This window comes from Trachemys scripta, chromosome 8 (genome assembly GCF_013100865.1).
Source record: "Trachemys scripta elegans isolate TJP31775 chromosome 8, CAS_Tse_1.0, whole genome shotgun sequence".
Classification (NCBI taxonomy): Eukaryota; Metazoa; Chordata; order Testudines; family Emydidae; genus Trachemys; species Trachemys scripta.
Window position 1 is genome coordinate 55,143,457 of NC_048305.1, and position 23,467 is coordinate 55,166,923.

General features: G+C 41.7%; 1 protein-coding gene across 6 annotated transcripts in view; it reads left to right on the plus strand.

Annotated features, from left to right (window-relative positions):
• Positions 1 to 23,467, plus strand: part of RGL1 (ral guanine nucleotide dissociation stimulator like 1) — a 150,392-nt gene that overhangs the window by 49,682 nt on the left and 77,243 nt on the right. For 4 of the 6 annotated variants that reach the window (XM_034779671.1, XM_034779665.1, XM_034779668.1 and 1 more), the window contains one exon: positions 109 to 219. The exons of the other annotated variants lie outside the window; for them this stretch is intronic. In XM_034779671.1, coding sequence (XP_034635562.1) covers positions 109 to 219 — 111 coding nt within the window. The remainder of the gene's footprint in view (positions 1 to 108; positions 220 to 23,467) is intronic. 6 annotated transcript variants of the gene reach the window in all.

The following is a 23,467-nucleotide window of genomic DNA, read 5'->3' on the forward strand; positions in this document are numbered from 1 at the left end:
AGCTCTGCAATAAGCAGTATAGCAGCTGGTACAGATTGTGGTTAGCAGAGAAGGGGGAAAAAGTACCTTTTTTTTTTCTTTCTCTCTTTTTTTCCCATTCCATGGCAGAGCTCAATTCAGGACGGGGGTGAAGAGGTAGAGGAAGGAGCTGTTTACCATGTCACCCTCAAAAGAGTACAGATTCAACAGGCTGCCAATAAAGGAGCAAGATGGCTAGGGGTGAGTAAAACCGGCACAGTGGCATCTTGAGAGATTACTTGTAGACTTTGGAGCTCTGGTCCAAAGAGCTGAATTCCACGGCATAGTTATAGTATTAACTTTTAGCAGAGACTGGTTTTAACATTAAAGAACAACTCGGTATCTGCATCACCTGAAAAAAGTTCTATTGTGTTCAACTCTTAATCTTCTGGATGATATATAAAACTAGGATTTGCGGTCATGGATCCCATAGTACTTTTTGCAGGTGTAGGGATTTTAGTCCAGGGTCTGATCCTGAAAATTACTGAGCACTCTCAATCATTTCCCTAACAGTGGTATGTGTTCTCTACCCCTCAGGATCAGGCCGCTGGACCTGGACACATTCTAACTACTGTACCTACATTTCTGTCTACCTGTGGACTCAGTCCAGCACCCTTCGAAGTCAATGAAAAAACTCCCATTAGTTACAATGGGAGCAGAACTGGGCTATAATTCCACCGCTTTTTCAGTTGCATACACCATTCATCTTCCCTTTCTGTCCTACACAGTTGTGCAGTGTTGCTGTGTGCTGTTACACAAATGCAGTGTGTCATCCCAAAGGCAGGTGCATTTTAGTGGTGGGTGAAACAAGGCCTGTATAGAAGTCCAAATACTGCAAGGTGCTGAATGCCCTAAATTCCCATAAGGTCAGACCCTCCATTGGTATCAAATGCCATCACTCCATTAAAGCCAATGGCTATGTCAATACGCTGCTTGAGGATCTGGCCCATATTTTTATCTATTTGTAAATTTCTTTCAGAATGAAAGGCACAATACTACACATTCTAGATCAGATTTATTTACCAGATTGAAAAACACCTTTCCTCAATCCATATAAGGTCAATAATTTAAAGGCTCTTAGGGCTACCTTGAGATTTAAATCAAATAGATTTCTTGTCAAGTATCACGGCATAAAGCAACATGTGAGACAGCAGCACTGAAAACACAGTCTAGAAAGATAAGCAAACTTTGCCCTGCATGCAGATAGTGTTCAGAATTTCCCCTTTCCCTATTTCCAAGAAGTACACAGAGTTCTAAGCAGAACAGATTATTTCAAATCTGCTTCCTTTGATGAGTGGCAAATTTCCCATCTCTGCCTCCTGTTTATAGCAGGGTTGGGGGAAAAATATCTGAATGTATTTTTGAGCTCCTGTTAATTGCACAGATGGTAGTTTTGCCAGAGGTCAAAACCATTTTGAGCAAGATTGTCCCACAGATGTAGTCACCACAATTGAAGCACTTTTCAATTGGAGTCACTACTGTTCAGTAGCGTCTATGTCTGCGGGGTGGGGTGCTCAAACCTGTAATCAGTGGACAGGTGTCCATGTTATACAGACCACCACCGCAACTGGCAGGAGTTGGTATCCTACTTTGATTGTAGGCAGAGGTCAAGGACTGAAGCGTCATGGAAAATGAACTATCCTTTTATTGCTGGATAGAACTGGTCCCTCCAGGTAAGGATTGAAGTATATTTGTGGGCAGGGAGGCTGCATGTTAGAAAGTCTGCAGCTGTTCTGTTCATAAATGGAGAAATTCAGTCTCCTGGGCTGTCAGGCTGGCACCTTTAAAATCAAAACAGTCCCACAACCCTTTTGTTCACTTTAAGCACTTCAGAACTTAAAATATTTTAAGTCCTTTAAGTGGATGGAGCCTGAGCTTGCTCTCGCTGTTGACTTCAGTGGGAACAGGACTGGTCCCCTGGTCGATAAACAGCCCTTATGCTGGAGCATTGGTAATTAATGTGCACTCCATCGGCAATTCTGCCTTAAAAAGCAGAACTGTTTTTTACGAGTGTCATCAGTTTTGTTTTGCTTTACTTTGAAATCTAGAGCTGATGTGGCTTTATTACTCTACGTGTTGAACTTTTTCAGTGGTTTGTAATTGATAGCACTGTATAAAATGAATTACTTGCAAAAAGCCATTGGGTTTCCCAGTGTTGGAGTTCTCTTTCTTTCTAATGATGCTGTAAGTCCTCTCCGTGTGGGTTGCTGATTCAGGGCCAAATTGAAGACAATGGGAGAGTAATACATACATATCCAACAGCAGGATGTGGGCTTTAGTCTGGAAAATACAGGAACTCTTTATGATTAAACAATTTTTCCTTTAAAAAAGTCAAGAGTGTGTCTTGAGAGTGTCTAGGCTCCCTAGAACTACCAGTGCAAATCCTGTAAAGGTCTACTGAGTCCTTCATCCTTCTAAGAAAGAGAAATTGAGTTCCTTGTAGTTTATTGCAGTGGTGTAGGTGTCTTTCCTTTGTGACTTTAAAAACTGAAGGCCTGTTTACTGTGCATGGATATTAAATGTCCTGTGGCATTTTTCATCAGAGTAGTGGTTTGACTCAGTGACCCCAAGTAGCTGCTTTTCAGTAGTGCTGTGTGTATAAAGTGCTTTGTAATCCTTTTAGATGAAAGGCACTAGGTAAAAATTTAAATTATTGTTTACCATGGTGGAGAGAGTGCTGCAGAATTCATACTGAAAATGTCAGTGAATTAGAAATCTTGTTTATTTCAATTATATCAGAATTTTACGCTTTACAAAGTACCATTGAGTATTGACAGGCTTGAAATCTTGGACAAATTCATCCCTATTGTTATGACACAAAAGACAACAGAGTGAGACCGTGTATGAATCTAGTCCATTCGGTCTGTTTCAGCCTTTCATATTTAAACTTCTTTTTTTAAACAAAATTTCCCACCATAGAGAGCATCCAAAAACACCCATCCCACTGGACCCATTACAACTGAGCGGTCTGCAAAAAGGTCAGTCATAGGGTCTCAGTTAAGCATCTTAACACTTTGCATCCCTATAACTCTAACTAATTTTTGGTGTTTCAAATTTTTGTAATAATAATAAAAAAGACTCCTTGGCTGAGGTCATGTAAGCAAAGGTCTGCCAAGAGTCAAATGCTTATAGCACTAATAAACTTTTCTGAAAATAGGAGTCTGGTATATAAACATCCAACCACTCAGCTTTTGTTTTAGCAGAAGGCTGTGTTTAAGAAGGTATCCTTCACCAGAGTCAATGTTATGAAAGCTAGCTGTAATATTATAAACCTCCATAAGATCATCAGTTTGATCCATTAGATTTAGTTTTAAGTGGTTTTAAAACTTATAACTTGCTATTATTAATTATTTCTGTTACCGTAATGCCAAGGAACCCTAGTCATGGATCAGTATCCTGTTGTGCTAGACACTGTAGAAACACCTACTCCTGCCCCAAAGAGCTTTCAGTCTATATATAAAGCCTGGTCTACACTTGAGGGGGAGGATCGATCGAAGTTACGCAACTTCAACTACGTTATGTAGCTGAAGTCGATGTGCTTAGATCTACTCACCGCGGTGTCTTCACTGCAGTAAGTCGATGGCTGACGCTCTCCTGTCGATTCCACCTGCGCCTCTCGCCCTGATGGAGTACTGGAGTCGACAGAAGAGGGCTCGACGGTCGATTTATCGCATCTAGACTAGATGCGATCTAGACTAGATCACTGCCCATCAATCCAGCAGGTAACGTAGACAAGCCCTCAGACAAAAGATAGATACAGACAGACGGGAGGACTACAAGGAAACAATGAGACCATATTGGTCCACGTGATATGCAGTACTCTCTGCATACCAGCAGCTTAACTGTTTTATGGATGTTTATGGGTAGCTCCTCCCAGGCATGAGGGGCAGCATGAGAAAGCACAAAGGTGCTTGTTTTAAAATGTAACAGTTGGGCTATGGAGGCTGGCGTCATGGGCCGATGGGAGGTAGAAGTCGACCTCTCAATAGTCAATGAGAGATGATGGGTGGAGTGAGGATGGGCTGTTGAAGGACCTTCAAAGTGAAGACAAGTAGCTATGTTTGATGCAATAGAGAAGGGTGTGCCAGTGGATGGAGGTAGAGAGAGAGGAGACATACTCACAGTGACAGTTGAGAAAAATGATCCTTGCAGTAGCATTCTTAATGGGTTTGAGTGGGGTTTACATTTGTCAACACCAGAGAAAAGGATACTGCAGAGAGAAAAGGATGCTGAGATGCAATATGATGAGATCCTGGATGAGAGTTTCATCTGTGTTCTGGATAGGAAAGCTTGTATCTTAAAGATGTTATACAGAAAGAATCTGCTAAATTTACACTTAGCCTGGAAGTGAAGATGTAGAGAGACAGAGAGAGGTCCAAGTTGAAAATGGCACTCAGGTTACAGGCCTGCATGTCAGGCAGGATGGTGATATTGTCCACAGAGATTGAAAAAGGAGGTAGCAGGGAGGACTTGGAGGGGAGAAGAGATTAAGAACTCTGTTTAAGTCATGTTGAGTTTGAGCTGTTGCCTAGAGATCCACATGATTTTAGTTTGGGCAGAAGGAGACAGTCTGGAGTAGAAAGGTAGATCTGAAAGCTGTGAGCATAGAGATGGTAGTTGAGTTTGTGTTTGCAGATGGGATTACCCAGAGATAAGGTTTGGGGAGGGGGTGAGGAGGATTGGCTGATGGAGGGATTAGAGGTAGGAGAACCAGGGGAGGACAGAGTCAAGAAGAAGAGCATGGTTGGTGGTGCTGAAGGCAACTGAGAGGTCAAGGAAGATGAGGATGGAGTACTGGTTCTGAGCTTTGGCTAAGAGTTTGGAGACTTTAATGAGAGTGGTTTCAATGGAGTGCAAGGGGTGGAAGCCAGATTGGAGCCTCGGGTGGAAGTGGGAGAGAGGAACACCAGACAGCAACTGTAAACAACATGTTCAATGAGCTTAGAGATGAAAGGGAGGTGAAATAGTAGTTGGAGAGGCAGGTGGAGTCAAGGGTGGGTTTTTTGTGATGGCAGAGATTAAAGCATGCCTGTATTGCCAGCTGAAAGAGTCAGACAAGAGTGAGAAGTTAAGGGGAAGAGTAAGGGAGAGGACAAGAGTGGGTGTGAAGAAGACCAGAAGGTGGGATAGGGTTTCTTGCGCAAGTGGAGGCGATAGAGGTGGAGAGCAGGTGAGAAGCTTCTATGTCTGTGATGGGGAGAAGAAGGAGAGAGAGAGTTGTGGAGGTGGGGAAGGAAAAGCAAGCCAAGGGGAGGAGGAAGCTCTCATTGTATTTTGTCAGTTTTCTCTTCTGAGAAAGAAGTGGAGGTGGGAGAAGGGGAGGGTTTGAGGAGTGAGTGATGGTGGTGAAAAGGTGGCTGGGATTGCGGTTGTGTGATCCAGTTAAGTTGGAGAAGTAGAGTTACTTACCTAGGAAGATGGCAGAACTGAAGGAGAAGAGAACAGAATTTTGTAGTGGAGGAAGTTGACCTGGCACAGGATTTCCACCAGAGTAATTCCACAGTGTGAGAGTCGAAGCAAATGAAGTGGATATTAGGGGTGAGGCTGGGCTGGTGGTTGGTAGGGCAGACCTTGCAATGGGAGAGAGGGGCAAAAGAGTCAAGGGTGGAGGAGAATGAAGTGTGGAGAGAATCAACAACCGTATAAATGAAAGCTCCCCCCAGCGCCTCCTGGCAGGCCCTGCAAATCAGCGCCTCCCTCCCCATGCCTCCCACCCGCTGCAATCAGCTGTTTTGCGGCGTGCAGGGAGGGAGGGGGAAGGAGCAAGGGCACAGTGCGCTCGAGGGAGGGGCGGAATTGGGTGGGAAGAGGAGGAGTGGGGGCGGGGCCTGAGGCAAGGTACCCCCCGACGCTTTGGAAAGTCAATGCCTGTGGCAACAGAGACAAGAGAATGAACTGTGCTTGGTGAAGACCAAGTCAAGTGATAGGCTCTTTTGGTGAGTGGGAGAACCGAGCCAGGGCTGCAGGTTAAATGAAGACATGCAGGCCAGGAAATGTGCAGCTAAGGGGTCAGGTGGGTCATTAACATGGAGCTGAAGTTCTTGAGGATGACTGTGGCAGACTGAGAAGAGAGCTAGGAACTGAAATCAGAGAGGAAGGCTGATGGGGAGGAGTGAGTTGAGTGGATGATAGATTACCGCAACATAGAGGAACAGAGGAGAGATGACTCTATGCAGTGCTGTTCAAAAGAGAAGAAAAAGGGAGATGGAGGAGGAGGGACGGGTTGGAAGCGGTAGGAATGGGAAAGGAGAAGCCTGACGTCTCCACCATGGTCTGATCTAAGCAGGGAGCGTGAGAGAAGGAGAGGCCTCTATAAGAGAGGGCAGCTGCAGAGTCCCGTGACAGAGGACAGGATTGAGGTCTGAGAGCCAGGAGCTGGAGGGAGTGAGCTATGAAGAGGTTGTGGATGACTTTTATCTTTTTAGACATGGATTGGGCATTCCAGAGACATCAAGGGAAAGGAGGGGATGGGCATGAGGCTCAGAATGGTGTCACAAGAAGGGTGGGGATGGATGTGGGAAGTGGAGAGGGCAGGGATGGATGAAGGGCCAGAGTTGGGACAAATGTTACCAGAGGTGAAGAAGAAGAGGGGTGGAGCTGGAATTGTGCTGATGGGAGGAGAAGGGATGGGGGGGGGGGGGAGAGGAGCAGGTAGAGCTAGTGGAAACTGTAGTGAGGTGAAGGTAATAAGGATAGGGAAATGGAGCCAGTGTGGGAACGCCGGGAGGAGAACAGATGCTATGATGGAAAAGAGAATCATGATGAGAGTCATGGGTGAGTGACAGATGGTCAAGATTACAAAAATAAAGTTTGAAAACTGTTGTGAAGCTTTACTTCTAGAAGGCAGCTGGAGTGTGTTGTTTTACCCTGCCAGGGAAGAGAAAGTGGAGGGCTATGCTCTGACCTGGAAAGATCTGGTTGGGAGGGAAACACCCTGGAACAGAAGTGGCTCTCTGGTGCTTGTAGAAGATAGAAACCATGTGAAGCTGATTTCCCGCACCTTACAAATGATAGCTAAGCTTTGAGAGACAACCTTCAAATCATAATTTCTCCATTTCTTGATGGGAGATACAGACTAGTGTACTGTAATAGCGGTTCTTACAGAGGATCTCAGATGTGCCTTAAGAAGACGGGGAACCTGCTAAATAAATAACTGGCCAGTGAGATCAATTTCAGTAGCCCATTCAGCCTAATTCAGTTAGCTTTATGGCTTTGTTTACTTCCAAAGTGTGAGGTTTCAGAGATGTGACTATTTCTTTTTGCTTAGTTTTTGGCCATAGTTAAGCTTTTGTCCTGTGGGGTTTTTATGTTTTGGATCAACCTATCTGGGGGTCTCTTTGATGTTGTTGGACTGGGTATAGAGTTGAGCATGCTCCTCTTTTAGATACTAACACATAATTGAAATAAACATTAAGCTGCTGTGGGAGGGTAGCTTAATACAGACCTGACCACTTGCAGTTTTGCGTTGGATCTGAAGGGCTGTGAAGTATTTGCTAAATATCTTTTCTGAGAATCTCATATTTTTGTTTCAAAACTGGATTACAATTAATTGCCTCACACACAGAAAGCTGGATATGATGCCTTGCTTGGCTTCTAAGCACAGCTTCAGTCACAGGCATTGCCAGTGAGGTTATATTGGGTAATTCACTCAGAAAAACATCATTGGAACGTTAATCCAACTTTTTACTCCAGATGTGGCTCCCTCTGTCTGGGTCCCTAGCCACATTTATAGCCTTGGGAGCAACCCTCCCATTGGGGTTTTGAAAAAGATCTTTGAAAATAAGTTATATTTTAGCCTGGATTTTTGTCTTTCCAGCCCCTGCCTGCCAGGGATAGATTAAGACTTAAATGGAATTTAGAGCCACCAAAACTTCAGGAACACCTAAAACTTCAAGTCCCCTGTGGACAGACTTCATCTGAACCCACCTTACCCTTGGACAGACTCTGCCAGCTTCAAGATGTCCTTTTATCTTAGATCCCTGAACTTCTTGTTAAGTGCAGCTTCCTAGCCCACTCAGCAGACAAGAACTTGGCATTTGTTTTGTCACCAGCTTACTGCTGCATCTGGGCCACTTCTGACTAAGGCAGCTCAGATTCCTGTGGTCTGTCCCTCCACTACACAACTGAAGGCAGGAACTGGTGGGAGCAGTTCTAATGATGTGTTTGGCAAAAGCAGCAGAATAGTTCCAGGGATCTGGCAGGCATTATCCCAGCAGAAACCATGCTGGGTTACTGTCTATAGTAAGAGTGATTTTTCCCTTTCTGCCTTCTTTCCTATGGGACTGTCTTTGGGATGAGCAGGACACCACCCTCCTTGTGTGACTATATAAGGAGATCTTGCACTAGCTGTCGCTATGCTCCCTGTGTTCTGGGGAGCCCAAAGACTATTCTTTCCTGTTTCTTCCCTCCCCATGACCCCCAAGAACAAGCCATCAAAAAGAGGGAAAAGGAGGCCTTACTGTAGAAGATGAACATCTTGTCACCATCCAGAATGATCACTTACTAAGCTTTTAAATTGTCATTGTGTAATTCTTGCACCAGTGGTGCCTATGAAGGAGTAGTAGTCATGTAAAGATTTGACTGTCGATCTGACTTGAGAGAATTGCTTGTGACATACTTCAAGCGTATCTGTGATACACAAGCACATAACAGCACTTTACACAATAATTGAACTCCACTGGTATCTTTCTCAGGAAGTGTGTGGTGCTCATCTGCCTACAGTATCATTCTCAGGAGGACAGTGGGTTCTCACTTAGTCGCAGTGTTTTTTTCTCAGATGATCTGCAGTAATAACACCAAAAAAAGAACAGGAGTACTTGTGGCACCTTAGAGACTAACAGATTTATTAGAGCATAAGTGGGCTGTAGTCCACGAAAGCTTATGCTCTAATAAATCTGTTAGTCTCTAAGGTGCCACAAGTACTCCTGTTCTTTTTGCGGATACAGACTAACACGGCTGCTACTCTGAAACCAGTAATAACACCAGCTCTCTAACACCACATTCTACAGGCCATTACCCTCTGATCCCACTGAGGGTTACCAAAAGAAGCACACCATTTGCTCAAGAAACTCCCTGAAAAAGCACAGGAACAAATCTGCACAGACACATCCCTAGAACCCCGACCAAGGGTATTCTATCTGCTACCCAAGATCCATAAACCTGGAAATCCTGGACGCCCCATCATCTCAGGCATTGGCACCCTGACAGCAGGATTGTCTGGCTATGTAGACTCTCTCCTCAGGCCCTATGCTACCAGCACTCCTAGCTATCTTCGAGACACCACTGACTTCCTGAGGAAACTACAGTCCATTGGTGATCTTCCAGAAAACACCATCCTGGCCACTATGGATGTAGAAGCCCTCTACACAAACATTCCACACAAAGATGGACTACAAGCCGTCAGGAACAGTATCCCCGATAATGTCATGGCAAACCTGGTGGCTGAACTTTGTGACTTTGTCCTCACCCACAACTATTTCACATTTGGGGACAATATATACCTTCAAGTCAGTGGCACTGCTATAGGTATCCGCATGGCCCCACAGTATGCCAACATTTTTATGGCTGACTTAGAACCACACTTCCTCAGCTCGCGTCCCCTAACGCCCCTACTCTACTTGCGCTACATTGATGACATCTTCATCATCTGGACCCATGGAAAAGAAGCCCTTGAGGAATTCCACCATGATTTCAACAGTTTCCATCCTACCATCAACTTCAGCCTGGACCAGTCCACACAAGAGATCCACTTCCTGGACACTACAGTGCTAATAAGTGATGGTCACATAAACACCACCTTATACCGGAAACCTACTGACTGCTATACTTACCTACATGCCTCCAGCTTTCATCCAGACCACATCACATGATCCATTGTCTACAGCCAAGCTCTAAGATACAACTGCATTTGCTCCAATACCTCAGACAGAGACAAACACATACAAGATCTCTATCAAGCATTCTTAAAACTACAATACCCACCTGCTGAAGTGAAGAAATAGATTGACAGAGCCAGAAGAATACCCAGAAGTCATCTACTACAGGACAAGCCCAACAAAGAAAGTAACAGAACGCCACTAGCCACCACCTTCAGCCCCCAACTAAAACCTCTCCAGCGCATCATCAAGGATCTACAACCTATCCTGAAGGATGATCCCTCACTCTCACAGATCTTGGGCGACAAGCCAGTCCTTGCTTACAGACAGCCCCCCAACCTGAGGCAAATACTAACCAGCAACCACATAACAAAAACACTAATCCAGGAACCTATCCTTGCAACAAAGCCCGTTGCCAACTCTGTCCAGGGACACCGTCATAGGACCTAATCACATCAGCCGCACCATCAGAGGCTTGTTCACCTGCACATCTACCAATGTGATATATGTCATCATGCGCCAGCAATGCCCCTCTGCCATGTACATTGGCCAAACCGGACAGTCTCTATGCAAAAGAATAAATGGACGCAAATCAGACGTCAAGAATTATAACATTCAAAAACCAGTCGGAGAACACTTCAACCTCCCTGGTCACTCAATTACAGACCTAAAAGTCGCAATTCTCCAACAAAAAACTTCAAAAACAGACTCCAACGAGAAACTGCAGAACTGGAATTAATTTGCAAACTGGACACCATTAAATTAGGCTTGAATAAAGACTGGGAGTGGATGGGTCATTACACAAAGTAAAAACTATTTCCCCATGCTAATTTTTCCCCTACTGTTACTCACACCTTCTTGTCAACTGTTTGAAATTGGCCATCCTGATTATCACTACAAAAGTTTTTTTTCTCCTGCTGATAATAGCCCACCTTAATTGATTAGTCTCGTTAGAGTTGGTATGGCAACACTCATTTTTTCATGTTCTCTGTGTATATATATCTTCCTACTGTATTTTCCACTGCATGCATCCGATGAAGTGGGTTTTAGCCCATGAAAGCTTATGCCCAAATACATTTGTTAGTCTCTAAGGTGCCACAAGTACTCCTTGTTCTTTTTGCTGATACAGACTAACACGGCTACCATCGTGTAACCAGTAATAATTGTGTTGCTGTTAACTAGCAGGGTAAAATTCAGTGATGTTATTGCTTTGAAGATTGGATAAACTGAAGAAATAACAAATCAGTTCATGCTGAAAGGAAATTACCATTTTTGTTCTGGAAGTTATAAGATGTAGGTCACTGTTAGGGTTAAAGGAGTGTTGGCAAGCAGTGTGGTTATGTGTCATTGGAAAGCCTCGGAGAAGCAACATATGAGCTGCATTGAGACATTGTAAAGAGAGGAGACCTGGAGTAACCATTAGTTTACAATTTTGTTTTGATGCTTTCATCTAAGGAACAGGCTGCTGTACAGTGGATATGTTAGTCATGCTTGGTTTTAAATTTAGCCTTTGTAAAGTTAATTAAAAATATGTTCAGTGACAATCTAGAAATGCAGGCTTTCAACTTGCATTTTTCATTACTGCTTTAGAAATCTACTTGCCAAATAAATACTCTACTACAAAAGTATTCTAATAGTCTGAAATCAAGAGGGAAATGCAGGCAATATGCGTGCATCAATAAGCAAATGTTATAGTGCTGCTTGTCATCAGACTCAGAACTATTCCAGAATTGGTAAAATACGAAATTAATTCATAAAACATACTTCTCATCTCCAAACACTAGAAAGTACCTATTGGGTTCAGAGCATTACGTCTGCTAGGGACCAGTTCTGAGCCCATTAAAATCGGTCGCAACACTGCCATTAACTTCACCGGTGCAGGATTAGGCCTGTAGTGTCTATCCTTTAAAGGCTAACATGAGCTTTATGTGTTTCTATAAAGCCCCTTTTGTAAACCTCAAAGCATATCACAGAAATAGAAATCACTGATACATATAGAAATACATTTAGGGCCAAACTGTGAAGTCCTTATTCTGGTTTTACTTAGTCATTCTCAGGCAAAACTTATATTGAAGACTGTGGGAGCTTTGCTTGAGTGAAGACTGAGGAAATATTCAATAAGGACTTCTGGATTTGGGGCCATGGAAATCAAGATGCTACGTATAACAATCACTTCACTTCACATAGTTGCTGCTTAACACAACACAGTACCATTCTGTCAATAGTTTAGGGACTGGAAGTGAAGTAAAAGAACATAGGAAAGAACAGAATTACCAGGAACATAAATGAGCATGATTTGTTGGGGAAGAGTCAACACGGCTTTGGTGAGGCATGATTGTCCTTTACAAATCTATTAGAATTCTTTGAGGGAGTCAACAGACATGTGAACAAGAATGATCCAGTAGATTATAATGCACTTGGACTTTCAGAAAGCCTTTGACTAGGTCCTTCACCAAAGGCTCTTAAACAAAGTAAGAAGTCATGGGGTAAGATGGAGGGTACTCTCATGGATCAGTAACTGGAAAAACATTGATTTTTATAGGCTTTTTTTTAATCAGATAATTTTGTTTTTTTATCACAGAAAACTAGGATTCCTGCTCATAAATGATCTGGAAAAAGAGGTAAACAGTGAGGTGGCAAAGTTTGCAGATTATACAAAATTACTCAAGATAGTTAAGTCCAAAGCAGCCTGCGAAGAGTTACAAAGGGATCTCACAAAACTGGGTGATTGGGCAACAAAATGGCAGATGAAATTCAGTGTTGATTAATGCACTTTGGAAAACATAATCCCAACTTTACATACAAAATGATAGGGTCTAAATTAGCTGTTACCTCTCAAGAAGGTGAACTTGGAGTCATTTATGGTTAGTTCTCTGAAAATATCTGCTCAATGTGAAGCAGCAGTCAAAAAAGCTAACGATGTTAGAAACTTATCCTCAGTTCATGGAGGATAGCTCCACAATGGCTATTAGCCAAGATGGTCAGGGGTGCAACCCCATGTCCCTAGCTTCTCACTTCCAGAAGCTGTGTGTGGACAACAGTGGATGGATCGCTCAATGATTGAATATTCTGTTTATTCCATCTGAAGCACCTGGCATTGGCCAGGGTTGGAAGACAGGATGTTGGGCTAGATGAACCAGGGTTCTGACCCAGTATGGTTATTCTTATATCCAATTAAAATGATAGTGAGCTGGCATTCTTACAACGCCTATCATCCAAATGCTTTTCAAAGCACTGCCACAAATACTGACTGGACAGATTAACTAGAAAATCTTATGGTGTGATGTAGTATAAAGGTTTCATATGCATACATTTGGTTTGGGCACGTAATTTATGAGTGACATTGTTACCTGGGCTTTTGTGCTGGGTTATGTTTTGTGGGGGAGGAGGAAATATTTCTGAGGTAGCTTGTTTTTTTTGTTTTTCTTTTTAAAGGAGCTCTTTGAAGTTTCTGAGGGGTTTGAAATGTTAGCATAAATCCTGGGGGGAGATGGATTAGTTGTCAAAGATGCAAGGTATTATTTATTTCATGGCTCTACAGTTTATCATGAGTATCTTCTCCACATATGTGATGTATGCAGTATAATTCCAGTTATCTGACAATCCTAGTTATCTGAATCCACAGTCTGACCCCAATGTAGCCCTTAGTTAATAGCACTTCCATTTATCCAAATGCCTGGTAATCCACAACTCTTGGTTGCCCCCCCAGGCCATTTGGAAAAGTGGGAGCGTACCATGTATGGAAAGCAATAGCTATTTAATAACGCACAGCAACACAATGATACATTTTAGGACAGGAAGTGAATTAACTATAACCCCCAGGGAAAAGATCTGAGCTTCACTGTGGACAGTTCTATGAAAATATTTACTCACTATGCAGCAACAATCATGAAAACAAAGCAAATGTTAGGTTCTATAAAGAGGTGGGGGGAGAAAACATTGCTAAAAATATTGTAATGCTGTTAGATAAATTGTGTTGAGATCTTCTCACACCATCTCAAAAAGATGTAACGCAAACAGAAGAGGTCCAGAGATGGGAAATGAAAACAGTTAGAGGCCTGGAGAGACTTTCAAATGAAAAGACACTGAAATTATTAGGATTGTTTAATTTAGGCCCTGACCTCATAAAGTCTTGTTAATTGAAGTATAAGCACAGGTATAAGCCTTTGCAGGATTGGGGCCTTACAGTAGAGATGAATAAGCGGGCATGAGAAAAGTATATTAAAATAATGAATGGTATAGGGAAGGTAAGCTGGCTGCTCCTGTTTTCCTTATATCAAGGAGATGTTCAATGAAATTGAAAAGTGATAATTTTAAAATGGAAATACATTTTTATACCGGCCATAATTAACCTGGCGGACATATTGCCGGAAGGTGTAATTGCACAGCTTAGAAGGATTCAAGAAGAAATAGATATTTATGTGGATAATGAGAACAATCACAGTTATATTAGGTAAGATTAGAAGAGAGAAACTTTCATGCTTCAGGGCATAAAACAACCACAAATTTCCTGGGTCTAGGAAGACTCTTTCCCAATGGGCAGATTATTCCACAATGTCTGATATGAGAATTCTTGTACCTTCCTTTGAAGCATCTGGTTCTGTCCATTGTCAGAGACAGTGTGGACCACTGGTCAGGTCTGATGTGTCAATTACTTTGTGCCTGTATTCATCAGTTTCTTTTTCCAGTTTGACCGCGGTCAGAATTTAGGTAGGCAGATTACAATTACTCACAGTAGAATTTGACAGTACACCATGGCTAATACCTTTAAACTCCTGAAAAGAGCCATGAGAACTTTAGTGACCAGTAGATGTTAGGACCTTATTATAACATAATTTGTGATTTCCCTGTGGGCCTGTTTTTCAGAAGTGCTGAGCACCTGCAACCTCATTTCTAGTCAATGAGACCTGTGAGTACCCAGCTCCACTGAAATAGGTCCTGTATTATTTTCTTTCCGCAAAACAGGCTGTATCTCATACAGTTCTGTGTGGGTTTGCGTGTATCCAGGAATCACGTGGCTTGCTCTTTGCTTTACTCTACCCAGCTATATAATAGGCCTTATTAAAAAAAATAAAAAGGCAGCTAGAACTGTGAATAGCACACTACATGTGGCTTCATCAGGCCCTTATGCAATGGAAGAATAATGTCCTTTGACTTGTGTTCAATACCCTTTATTTATACTCTGCAGAATTGTGTTTGCTTTTTATTACTGCTTCTAAGCATTGTGCTTAAAGATTTAATGTTCTGCCTACTTTAACCCCTCAGATCTTTCCCCGATCTGTGTTCAGTAGTGCATGACCTTTGAGGGTAATACTTTTGTCAGATTTTCCTGCTAGCCTCTTACATTTCTCTACATTTAATTTCATACGTCTTCTGTTGCCCATTCTCCTAACTCATCAGAATGAGGCTGGCCTTTGATTTTGATGACAGCTTTTGCAAGTAAAGTGAAATTGACAAATTTGGTAGTTCCCACCTGGGTGTGAAAATGTCTGCCATTTTGCATGGTAGAATGACCTGTGATCAGCCTTTTGCTCCATCCAACAACTATGGCTAAGGCCTGATAGGCTTTTTTGGTCCCAACGTGATACTGATGTACAAACTAAAGCCCTGATTTTGCAGTCAGTTCTGTAGGGGCAGAGTTTTGCACTAGTAAGGTGCTCATTGCTGGCTTGAGCACAAATGAGATTATAGCTGCCATTCCAAAATGCTTCCTCCTGCATCTTTATATCTCCTATCATTTAAAAAATAATGTGACATAAGTATCACCAATGTTCATTAAGAATAAACTGTATATTTCATTCTCTTGAATACATTATATATTACTTACTTACTATGCAAATTTATGGAGAACATGAATACCCGAAATGTGTCATCTAAACTAGAGACACATCATGATCTGGGAGTCAAGAGTCCTAGATTCTATTTCCAACTGCTATGGACTCACTGTGTTGCCTTAAACAAGCTATCTGACTTCTCTGTGCTTTTGTTTCCTCATCTATGATAAGCTTACCCATATTTGTAAACTACTTTGAGATCCTTGGATCAAAGTATTATATTTTATTATCATGGCATAATGTACATGCCCCTGTACAAGCAGTTCTGTACCGGGGCAAAATTTTCTTGATCCACACTATGAAACGCTATTGTGTATACTAGTAGTGCAGTGACTGTGTAGAGAAATACACTCAAAAGCTCACACACAGGCACAGTCTTGAATATTAGAACCAGTTTTGTTAAGAGGAAGGATTTTGGCAAAGGCACTGGGGTTGATCCCCCACTCTTTCTAAAAACTGCCCTTTGACTTCCATGCAGACTGCACCGGAGTTGAGCAAAAGCACATAGTTTAACGTACACAGGATAGTACTTTCCTGGAAGGGGGCTGCTGTGTCAGCATTTGAAATGCATTCAAGTGCTAGTATGTGACCTGTACCCTCAGCCTCATGGGCCAGAGCCAAGAATGCTACCCACTGAACCATAAAGACACCAACAAGGTGTCGGCATTTCAAACACTTCCTCTGCATGACGTTGCTATACTCCACTCTTTCATCCATTTTTTCTTTTAACATTCTTCCCATCCTTTGCTCTGGGGAGCAGTTTAACATCTAAGTATTGGTTTTTCCTTTCTTTCTCATATACATATTACAGCTCTTCCATGGAGGTTCCATTCTTGTGCCTATTCTTTTCTCCTCGCCATTAGCTTAAGATATATACCCAGCAGCTTTTTCTTCCTTCTTGGACAGTTAATGGGTTCTCTGGTCAGGTGCAATAATAATATAATAAATATTATATATTTCAGTTATATATAGTAACATCTTTCATCCAAGGATCTCAAAATAATTTACCAGCCTTAATTAAGCCATGTACCAGGAAGTAGGTATAAGTCAGCCCACCTTGTAGAGCCCCTGTGTCAACTCTTCACAGAGCCCCAGTGCCTGTTACCCCAGCATTAAAGCTTATATAATAACTACTGTCACATACACTAAGTCCAGAGTAGTGTCCTCCTGCATGAGCTGTTCCAAAAGGCAGCTAGCCGTATGTTGTATTCCCCTGTATATAAGGTCATTAGAGGAGCTGATGAGACTTTTGGGCTGCAGTGTTATCTGAGTGCAGATACAGTTCTCTGTGTCTTTCTGAATTAACCCAGATTCCACAGTTTCATTACTTCCTCAATGTGTATGAGACATTTGTTGAAAAATGAACAGGAGTACTTGTGGCACCTTAGAGACTAACAAATTTATTAGAGCATAAGCTTTCGTGGGCTACAACCCACTTCTTCGGATGCATATAGAGTGAAACAGATATTGAGGAGATATATATACACACATACAGAGAGCATGAACAGGTGGGAGTTGTCTTTACTAACAAATTTATTAGAACATAAGCTTTCCGTGCTCTCTGTATGTGTGTATATATATCTCCTCAATATCTGTTTCACTCTATATGCATCCGAAGAAGTGGGTTGTAGCCCACGAAAGCTTATGCTCTAATAAATTTGTTAGTCTCTAAGGTGCCACAAGTACTCCTGTTCTTTTTGAGGATACAGACTAACACGGCTGCTACTCTGAAACTTGTTGAAAAATGGCATGCAAGAGGGGAAGTTGGAGGACAGTTAAGTATCCAATAGAAACAAATACACACAGCAAATATTTTATTTTGAAGACAGCCATTCATCACTTCTATCACTTTCTTTCTGTGTTGTACCTCCTGCCGTTACTCTTTGTCCGTTTGTCTTTTCAGATTGGAAGCTCTTCAGCACAGAGACAGTGTCTTGTATTTTGATACAGTAGCTAATGTGGGTGCTGTTGGAAACAAATAATAAGTACTAATAATGCACTCCATTTGGAAATCAAGTTCCTTTCATTTTTAAATACTAGTTCTTTTCTCCCATTGAGTACTCCAGATTGATGCTGGCTGGGTTGTCAGTGTGCTGGCTGCGTTTGCTGTACAAAATGTGAATGAACTCTTGCGCACTTACTCAAGCCACAAGACTTTCATTCCTCTCTATGCAAAAACAATTCTCTGTTTAGAAAAACACTGATTGGCAAAAAGCGCTAAAGCAGAGAAGAGAAGAACACAGGGTGCTAGCTCCTGTTGTGACATTTAAAACAATATCAAACAGGAAGATGTAAGAACACCCAGGGGAGCACTTGCTTTGTCTTCCGCCCTCATGTTAATTGCTTTGCATGTAAGCTGTATTTGTTTTATATCCCCATTCGATGCTATCACATGCGTGTGTCTGATTTAGCTTTAGTTAAATAAAGATTTGAGCTAAAGTTAAATAAGCCACTCTTAAAACAAAATAAGAGTATCTACACACAATTCAGCATGGTAGCCGTGTTAGTCTGTATCAGCAAAAACAGCGAGGAGTCCTTGTGGCACCTTAGAGACTAACAAACTAAATAAATTTGTTAGCCTGTAAGGAGCCACAAGGACTCCTCATTGTTTTTACAGAATTCAGCATTGCCTTAACCAAGTTATCTGATTCACATTAAACTAGTGCAATTTTCTTATAAAGACGAGGCCTACGTCTGTGGGGATGGATTAGTGGGTAAGGGATGCAGTCATAGGTATGTGATAATTTGCACAGATAAGTGATATATTTGTTAACCATATGCCTATGCAATGTACCACATGCCTAGCATTTAGAGCATGGGTATTACATACATATGTATGGCAGCTATATACTGTGTATATAGTATATATGAATAATACTGTTTTTTCATTTTTGTTCTTGTGAGGAAAGAATCTTACAAGTGTGCATGGTCAAATCTCTAATGAGTACTTGGTAGTTAAGCCAAATTGCATTTTGATCATGTTAATTCTGTTGAAAACTGAACAAATATATTTGGACTCTGTTTGTGTTTAAAGAAATGCTGAAGATGGTAATTTTTAGTATTGGGTAACAACATGATCTTCTTATTATTACTTTCTCTGCTCTGGCCCCACACTTGAGAAATATCTCACTGTTTCAAAATACAGGGCAATTAAAAAATAAAAGCCACTGAAATGAGGTTTATAATGTACCGATCTTTTATTTATGCTTAGTTGCACAAATTCTTTAATGCTGACCTGTTTGTTTTTTTTAAATAATTTTTTAAAAGGCTGGTGGTAGAGACTTTGCATTGAGTAATTGATATGAAACATATCAAACGTTTCCTTTATTTTTCTCAATAAAATGGCTTATGTTACCTGCTCAATTTAATTTAAAATATGATTACACATACCCCTCTTTCAAAACCCATTTAATGTCACCTCAGCTACAGTTTTATTTCTCAGCTCTCCATTCAGTGTGTGTGTGTGTGTGTGATTGATTGCTGAAGTTAAATAATCCACTCTTAAAACAAAATAAGAGTGTCTACACAGAGTTCAGCGCTGCCTTAACCAAGTTAACCGATTTACGTTAAACTAGTGCAATTTTCTCATGTAAACAAAGTCTACGTCTTGGGGAGATGGATTAGTAGTTAAGTGATGCAGACAGTGAAAATCTGTCACTCCTGCATGATTATTTACATTGGATTCAATAGCAGTTTTCTCTGATTTCTTGAGTCAATATGATTTTAGTTTTCATTCTGTGCCGTACAATGCTGTGTACTGTTTAAATAAGCTTTGTAATCTGAAAGCAAAGCCACAGAGCCAATCAGAGTAAATAAAGCTATGTAGACTTATGCAATATGTTTATATGCAGTAGTTCTGCAATAGAATTATTGCTTGCAGCATCTTTAAATCCATCTCAAGTTCAGCAGTATTGTTTACTGTCTCCCACAGTCGTTCTTTGTTTCTAGCAAGTGAACAGGAAGTGATTATTAGCTTAACAAATAAGTTAAATCACATTCCTGGAAAGAAAAATGTTGTAACGTTTCTTTTTATGGGGGAAGGTATTGCAATTTTTGAGAACCCAAAAATATAATTACTACTTTAAAAAAAAAAAGTCCTTACTCCTTTTGCCTACATGTGAATCTTGTTTTTCTTGATGTTGACCTTGTATTTTCATACAACGAAGTGACTTTTGCCACATTAAAACTATCTGAATATATTTGCCGTATTGATAATTCCTATGACCAAACAGGAGAGTGCAGAACTGTGGGAAAACCATCCCTGTGAGCAAATGTTGAGTGTGGTTAAGAGATTAGAATTTCACTTTGACAAATTTAGTTTCTGTATCTAAATTGTGAGCAACCTTCTGCAGTTGAAGTTTTGTGGGAGTAAGGAGAGCAGGATCATTCCCTGGAAAACCTCCACTCTGTGTATGCACGGTGTAATCAGTGTAATCTGCAACGTCTGAGCAGGTTGAGAAGGTGAGGATTATGGAGAACTTTGGAATCACTGAGCACAAGTTTGCTTAATGCAGTTTGGGAAGGCATGAGTTCATGGAGTGCAGCTGGACAAGGGGATGGATTTCAGAAAGCCAGTTCTGGGAAATGATGACGTCTAGGGCCATGTTGTCCTCTCCTCTGGTAAAACCAGTAGGAGTAGCACAGAGGATCAGTCACCTGGCAGAGTTTCTAATGAAGATTTCCCGCAAGACAGAGGGGGTGGGGTACTGCAGATGAGCTAGGGGGATTACTTATTTTATTATTTTACAGCACCTAGTAGTGTGCTGGCTATTTCACAATACAGATAAGACATGATCCCTGCACTGAAAAGATTCCAGTCTAATTTGACACAATGGTAGAATGAAGAAGTAACAAAACAAACAGGTGGAGATTAGGGAGGAAAGAGAAGGGTACAAAACAGTAAGATAGCACAGTTAGTCAGTAAAGGCATGTGCCCAGCACAGTGAAGTTGACTCACTTCTTGTGGCGTGGTGATACAGATGAGTCTTCAGGAGGGATTTGAATGTAGAAAGGTCTCATGGGGTGAGCTCTGGTAGGGCAGTTCATCTGTATGGGGTGGTACAGGAAAAGAGATGGGGATAGCTGAGGGAGCACTGAAGCTGGCATTGTTGCTAAATTGAAAGGTTAAGGGTGGTGCAATAGGAGACTATGTAAATGGGCAAGGTTATGCAAGGATTTGAAGATGAGAATAAGAAAAACTAAATGGCATGGAGAAGGAGAAGCCAGTGTAAAATTTCAAAGATGGGTTTGGCACAAGCAGATTGACAGGCTAGGAAGATGATTTTAGCAGCTGGCGGGTGGTGATGTCGATGTCCTGAAGGCATGAAAATTCTATCACAGGGAATTTCTAAAACTAGATTAGATAAAACGCCAGAAAATGTACCGTGGGAAACTATGCTGCAGTGATAGGGATATGGATTAGATTAGTTAAATGGTATTTCTTTCTGTAGTTTCTATAATTCTTCCTTGCGGGATCTTTCTAATACACACAGACAATGTGGTTCTGGAAAGACCAAAAGGGAATAAGGCTAACTGTTTTTTCCAGATCAGCTCTTCAGACTAAGCTGTGTAAGTGGTTAAAGTAAGGAAGCAAGATTACTAGTAATGTACGTGAGTAAGGCTACGTCTTCACTACGGGGTGGGGGGGGTCGATTTAAGATACACAAATTCAGCTACGCGAATAGCGTAGCTGAATTCAACGTATCCGAGCCGACTTACCCCGCTGTGAGGACAGCGGCAAATCGACCTCCGTGGCTCCCTCGTTGACGCTTACTCCTACCTGCGCTGGTGGAGTACAAGCGTCGATTCGGGGATCGATTGTCGCGTCCCGACGAGACGCGATAATTCGATCCCTGAGAGATCGATTTCTACCCGCCGATTCAGGCGGGTAGTGAAGATGTAGCCTTAGACTGGCTGCTAAATTGGTGCAATTTATGTTAGCCATTTAAGCAACCTTTTCACCTAGTTATTCACATGATATATCGTATAGTCTGCCTTTGCAGCACATAATGCATATCTAAGTATATTATGAAAAAGCATTATGGTGGTGTTGTAAAGGCTAATGTTTTATTTTAAAAGATATGTATGTTGTTGTCAATTTTTCTTGTTCATTTAGGGTAGTTGGATTTGTGCTATTGCCTCTTTTATGGGCCTTTTTAATGTATCCCCATTTCCTGGCCTGCCTTCTCATCCTGTCAGGAAGGGTTATGATGGTATTCTGTAATCAGTCTTTTTTGTCTCTGTACTAGTAGCAGACTCTGAGGCCCTGTAGGAATTCAGAGCTCTTCTGTTGAGATCGCTCAGATGTTAAAACCCTATATTAAGATCCAGACTAGTTATGCAGAGGTGGTCTTGGAGGGAAATCCTAAAAACAGCCAAGCTTGGGAAGGAAATCAGGATGAAACGTGTGTTGCTCTGTTGTTTTTGAGTTACCAATAAAGCCAAACCTCAGGAAGGGGTGAGTTTGGACATTGGCCCAGAGTCTGCATGATCTTTGAGATCAGGGCATGGACACAGCTGTTTTGCAGTCCCCACTTGTAACTTCATTCATCTGCTTGTTAAAATGAAAGGAAACTGGAAGTAGGGGTTAGGTTTGGGATCCTCATTATCTGTGAGATTGAATCTGAGTTTGGGAATAAAGGCCCCGATTCTGCAAAGTGCCGAATGCCTCCTGAGAGAGCACTTGGCACCTTCAGAAGGTGCTCAGGGCCACAGCTAAAGGGCCCAATCCTACTGTCATTGCAGCCAATAGGAAAATTCCTATTAATTACAATGGGAGCAACATGAAGCCATAAAACAGCAAGGAGTTAGGCCCAGATTTTCAAGTGTGCACTAATCTTGAATGCCTCAATTTTTAGGGTATGGAAGGGTTCTCAGAAACATACTCAAGGAAGGCTAAATTTGTATGTTTGATTTGCACAGTTGATTTAGGAAAATCTTTCTAGTAAATGTCTTTTTGAAGACACATTCCTGGAGAGGTGTGAAATGCCAACGGTTAACACACTCCTACCTAGTTTATTTTATACTTTCTTTTGTTCAAACATCACTGTACTTTAATCTCCCACCACCCCAAAAATATTTTCATGTGCGGTATGGATGTAGAATCATAGAATATCAGGGTTGGAAGGGACCTCAGGAGGTCATCTAGTCCAACCCCTGCTCAAAGCAGGACCAATTCCCAAGTAAATCATCCCAGCCAGGGCTTTTTCAAGCCTGACCTTAAAAACCTCTAAGGAAGGAGATTCCACCACCTCCCTAGGTAATCCATTCCAGTGCTTCACCACTTGTAACTTGTGTCTTGCTTACAGAGGCACTTGCTCCAGAATTGACCCACAAGGATTTTATAAGTACATCTTGTAGGCAATGTTCCTTTTATATTTTTGCTTCCTCTAGCATGTACAATTTTAAGATTCGCAATGGGGGGAAAGTGTATGTGAGAGAGAATGGGGTACAGGTTAACTGTTGAATTATGAAATCTGATAGAACTGTGAAAACAAAGAAAGAGAAATGACCCATGCTGATCTTTCAGATCCAGTTGTCTTGGCTCAGTGAGGGCAGAGAATTGGATAGAAGAGGCGGGTGAAAGTCCTTGTGAGAAGCTAGGCAAGAATCAGAATGATGAGGGATTTTTTTCGTTTAGTTTTTGTAGGAAAGACTTAAGAAGTTTCATACTTTTTTGGAAACAAAGGGAAGGTAAATATGTAAATCACATGAGACAGCTAGAGATAAAAGCTGGGACTG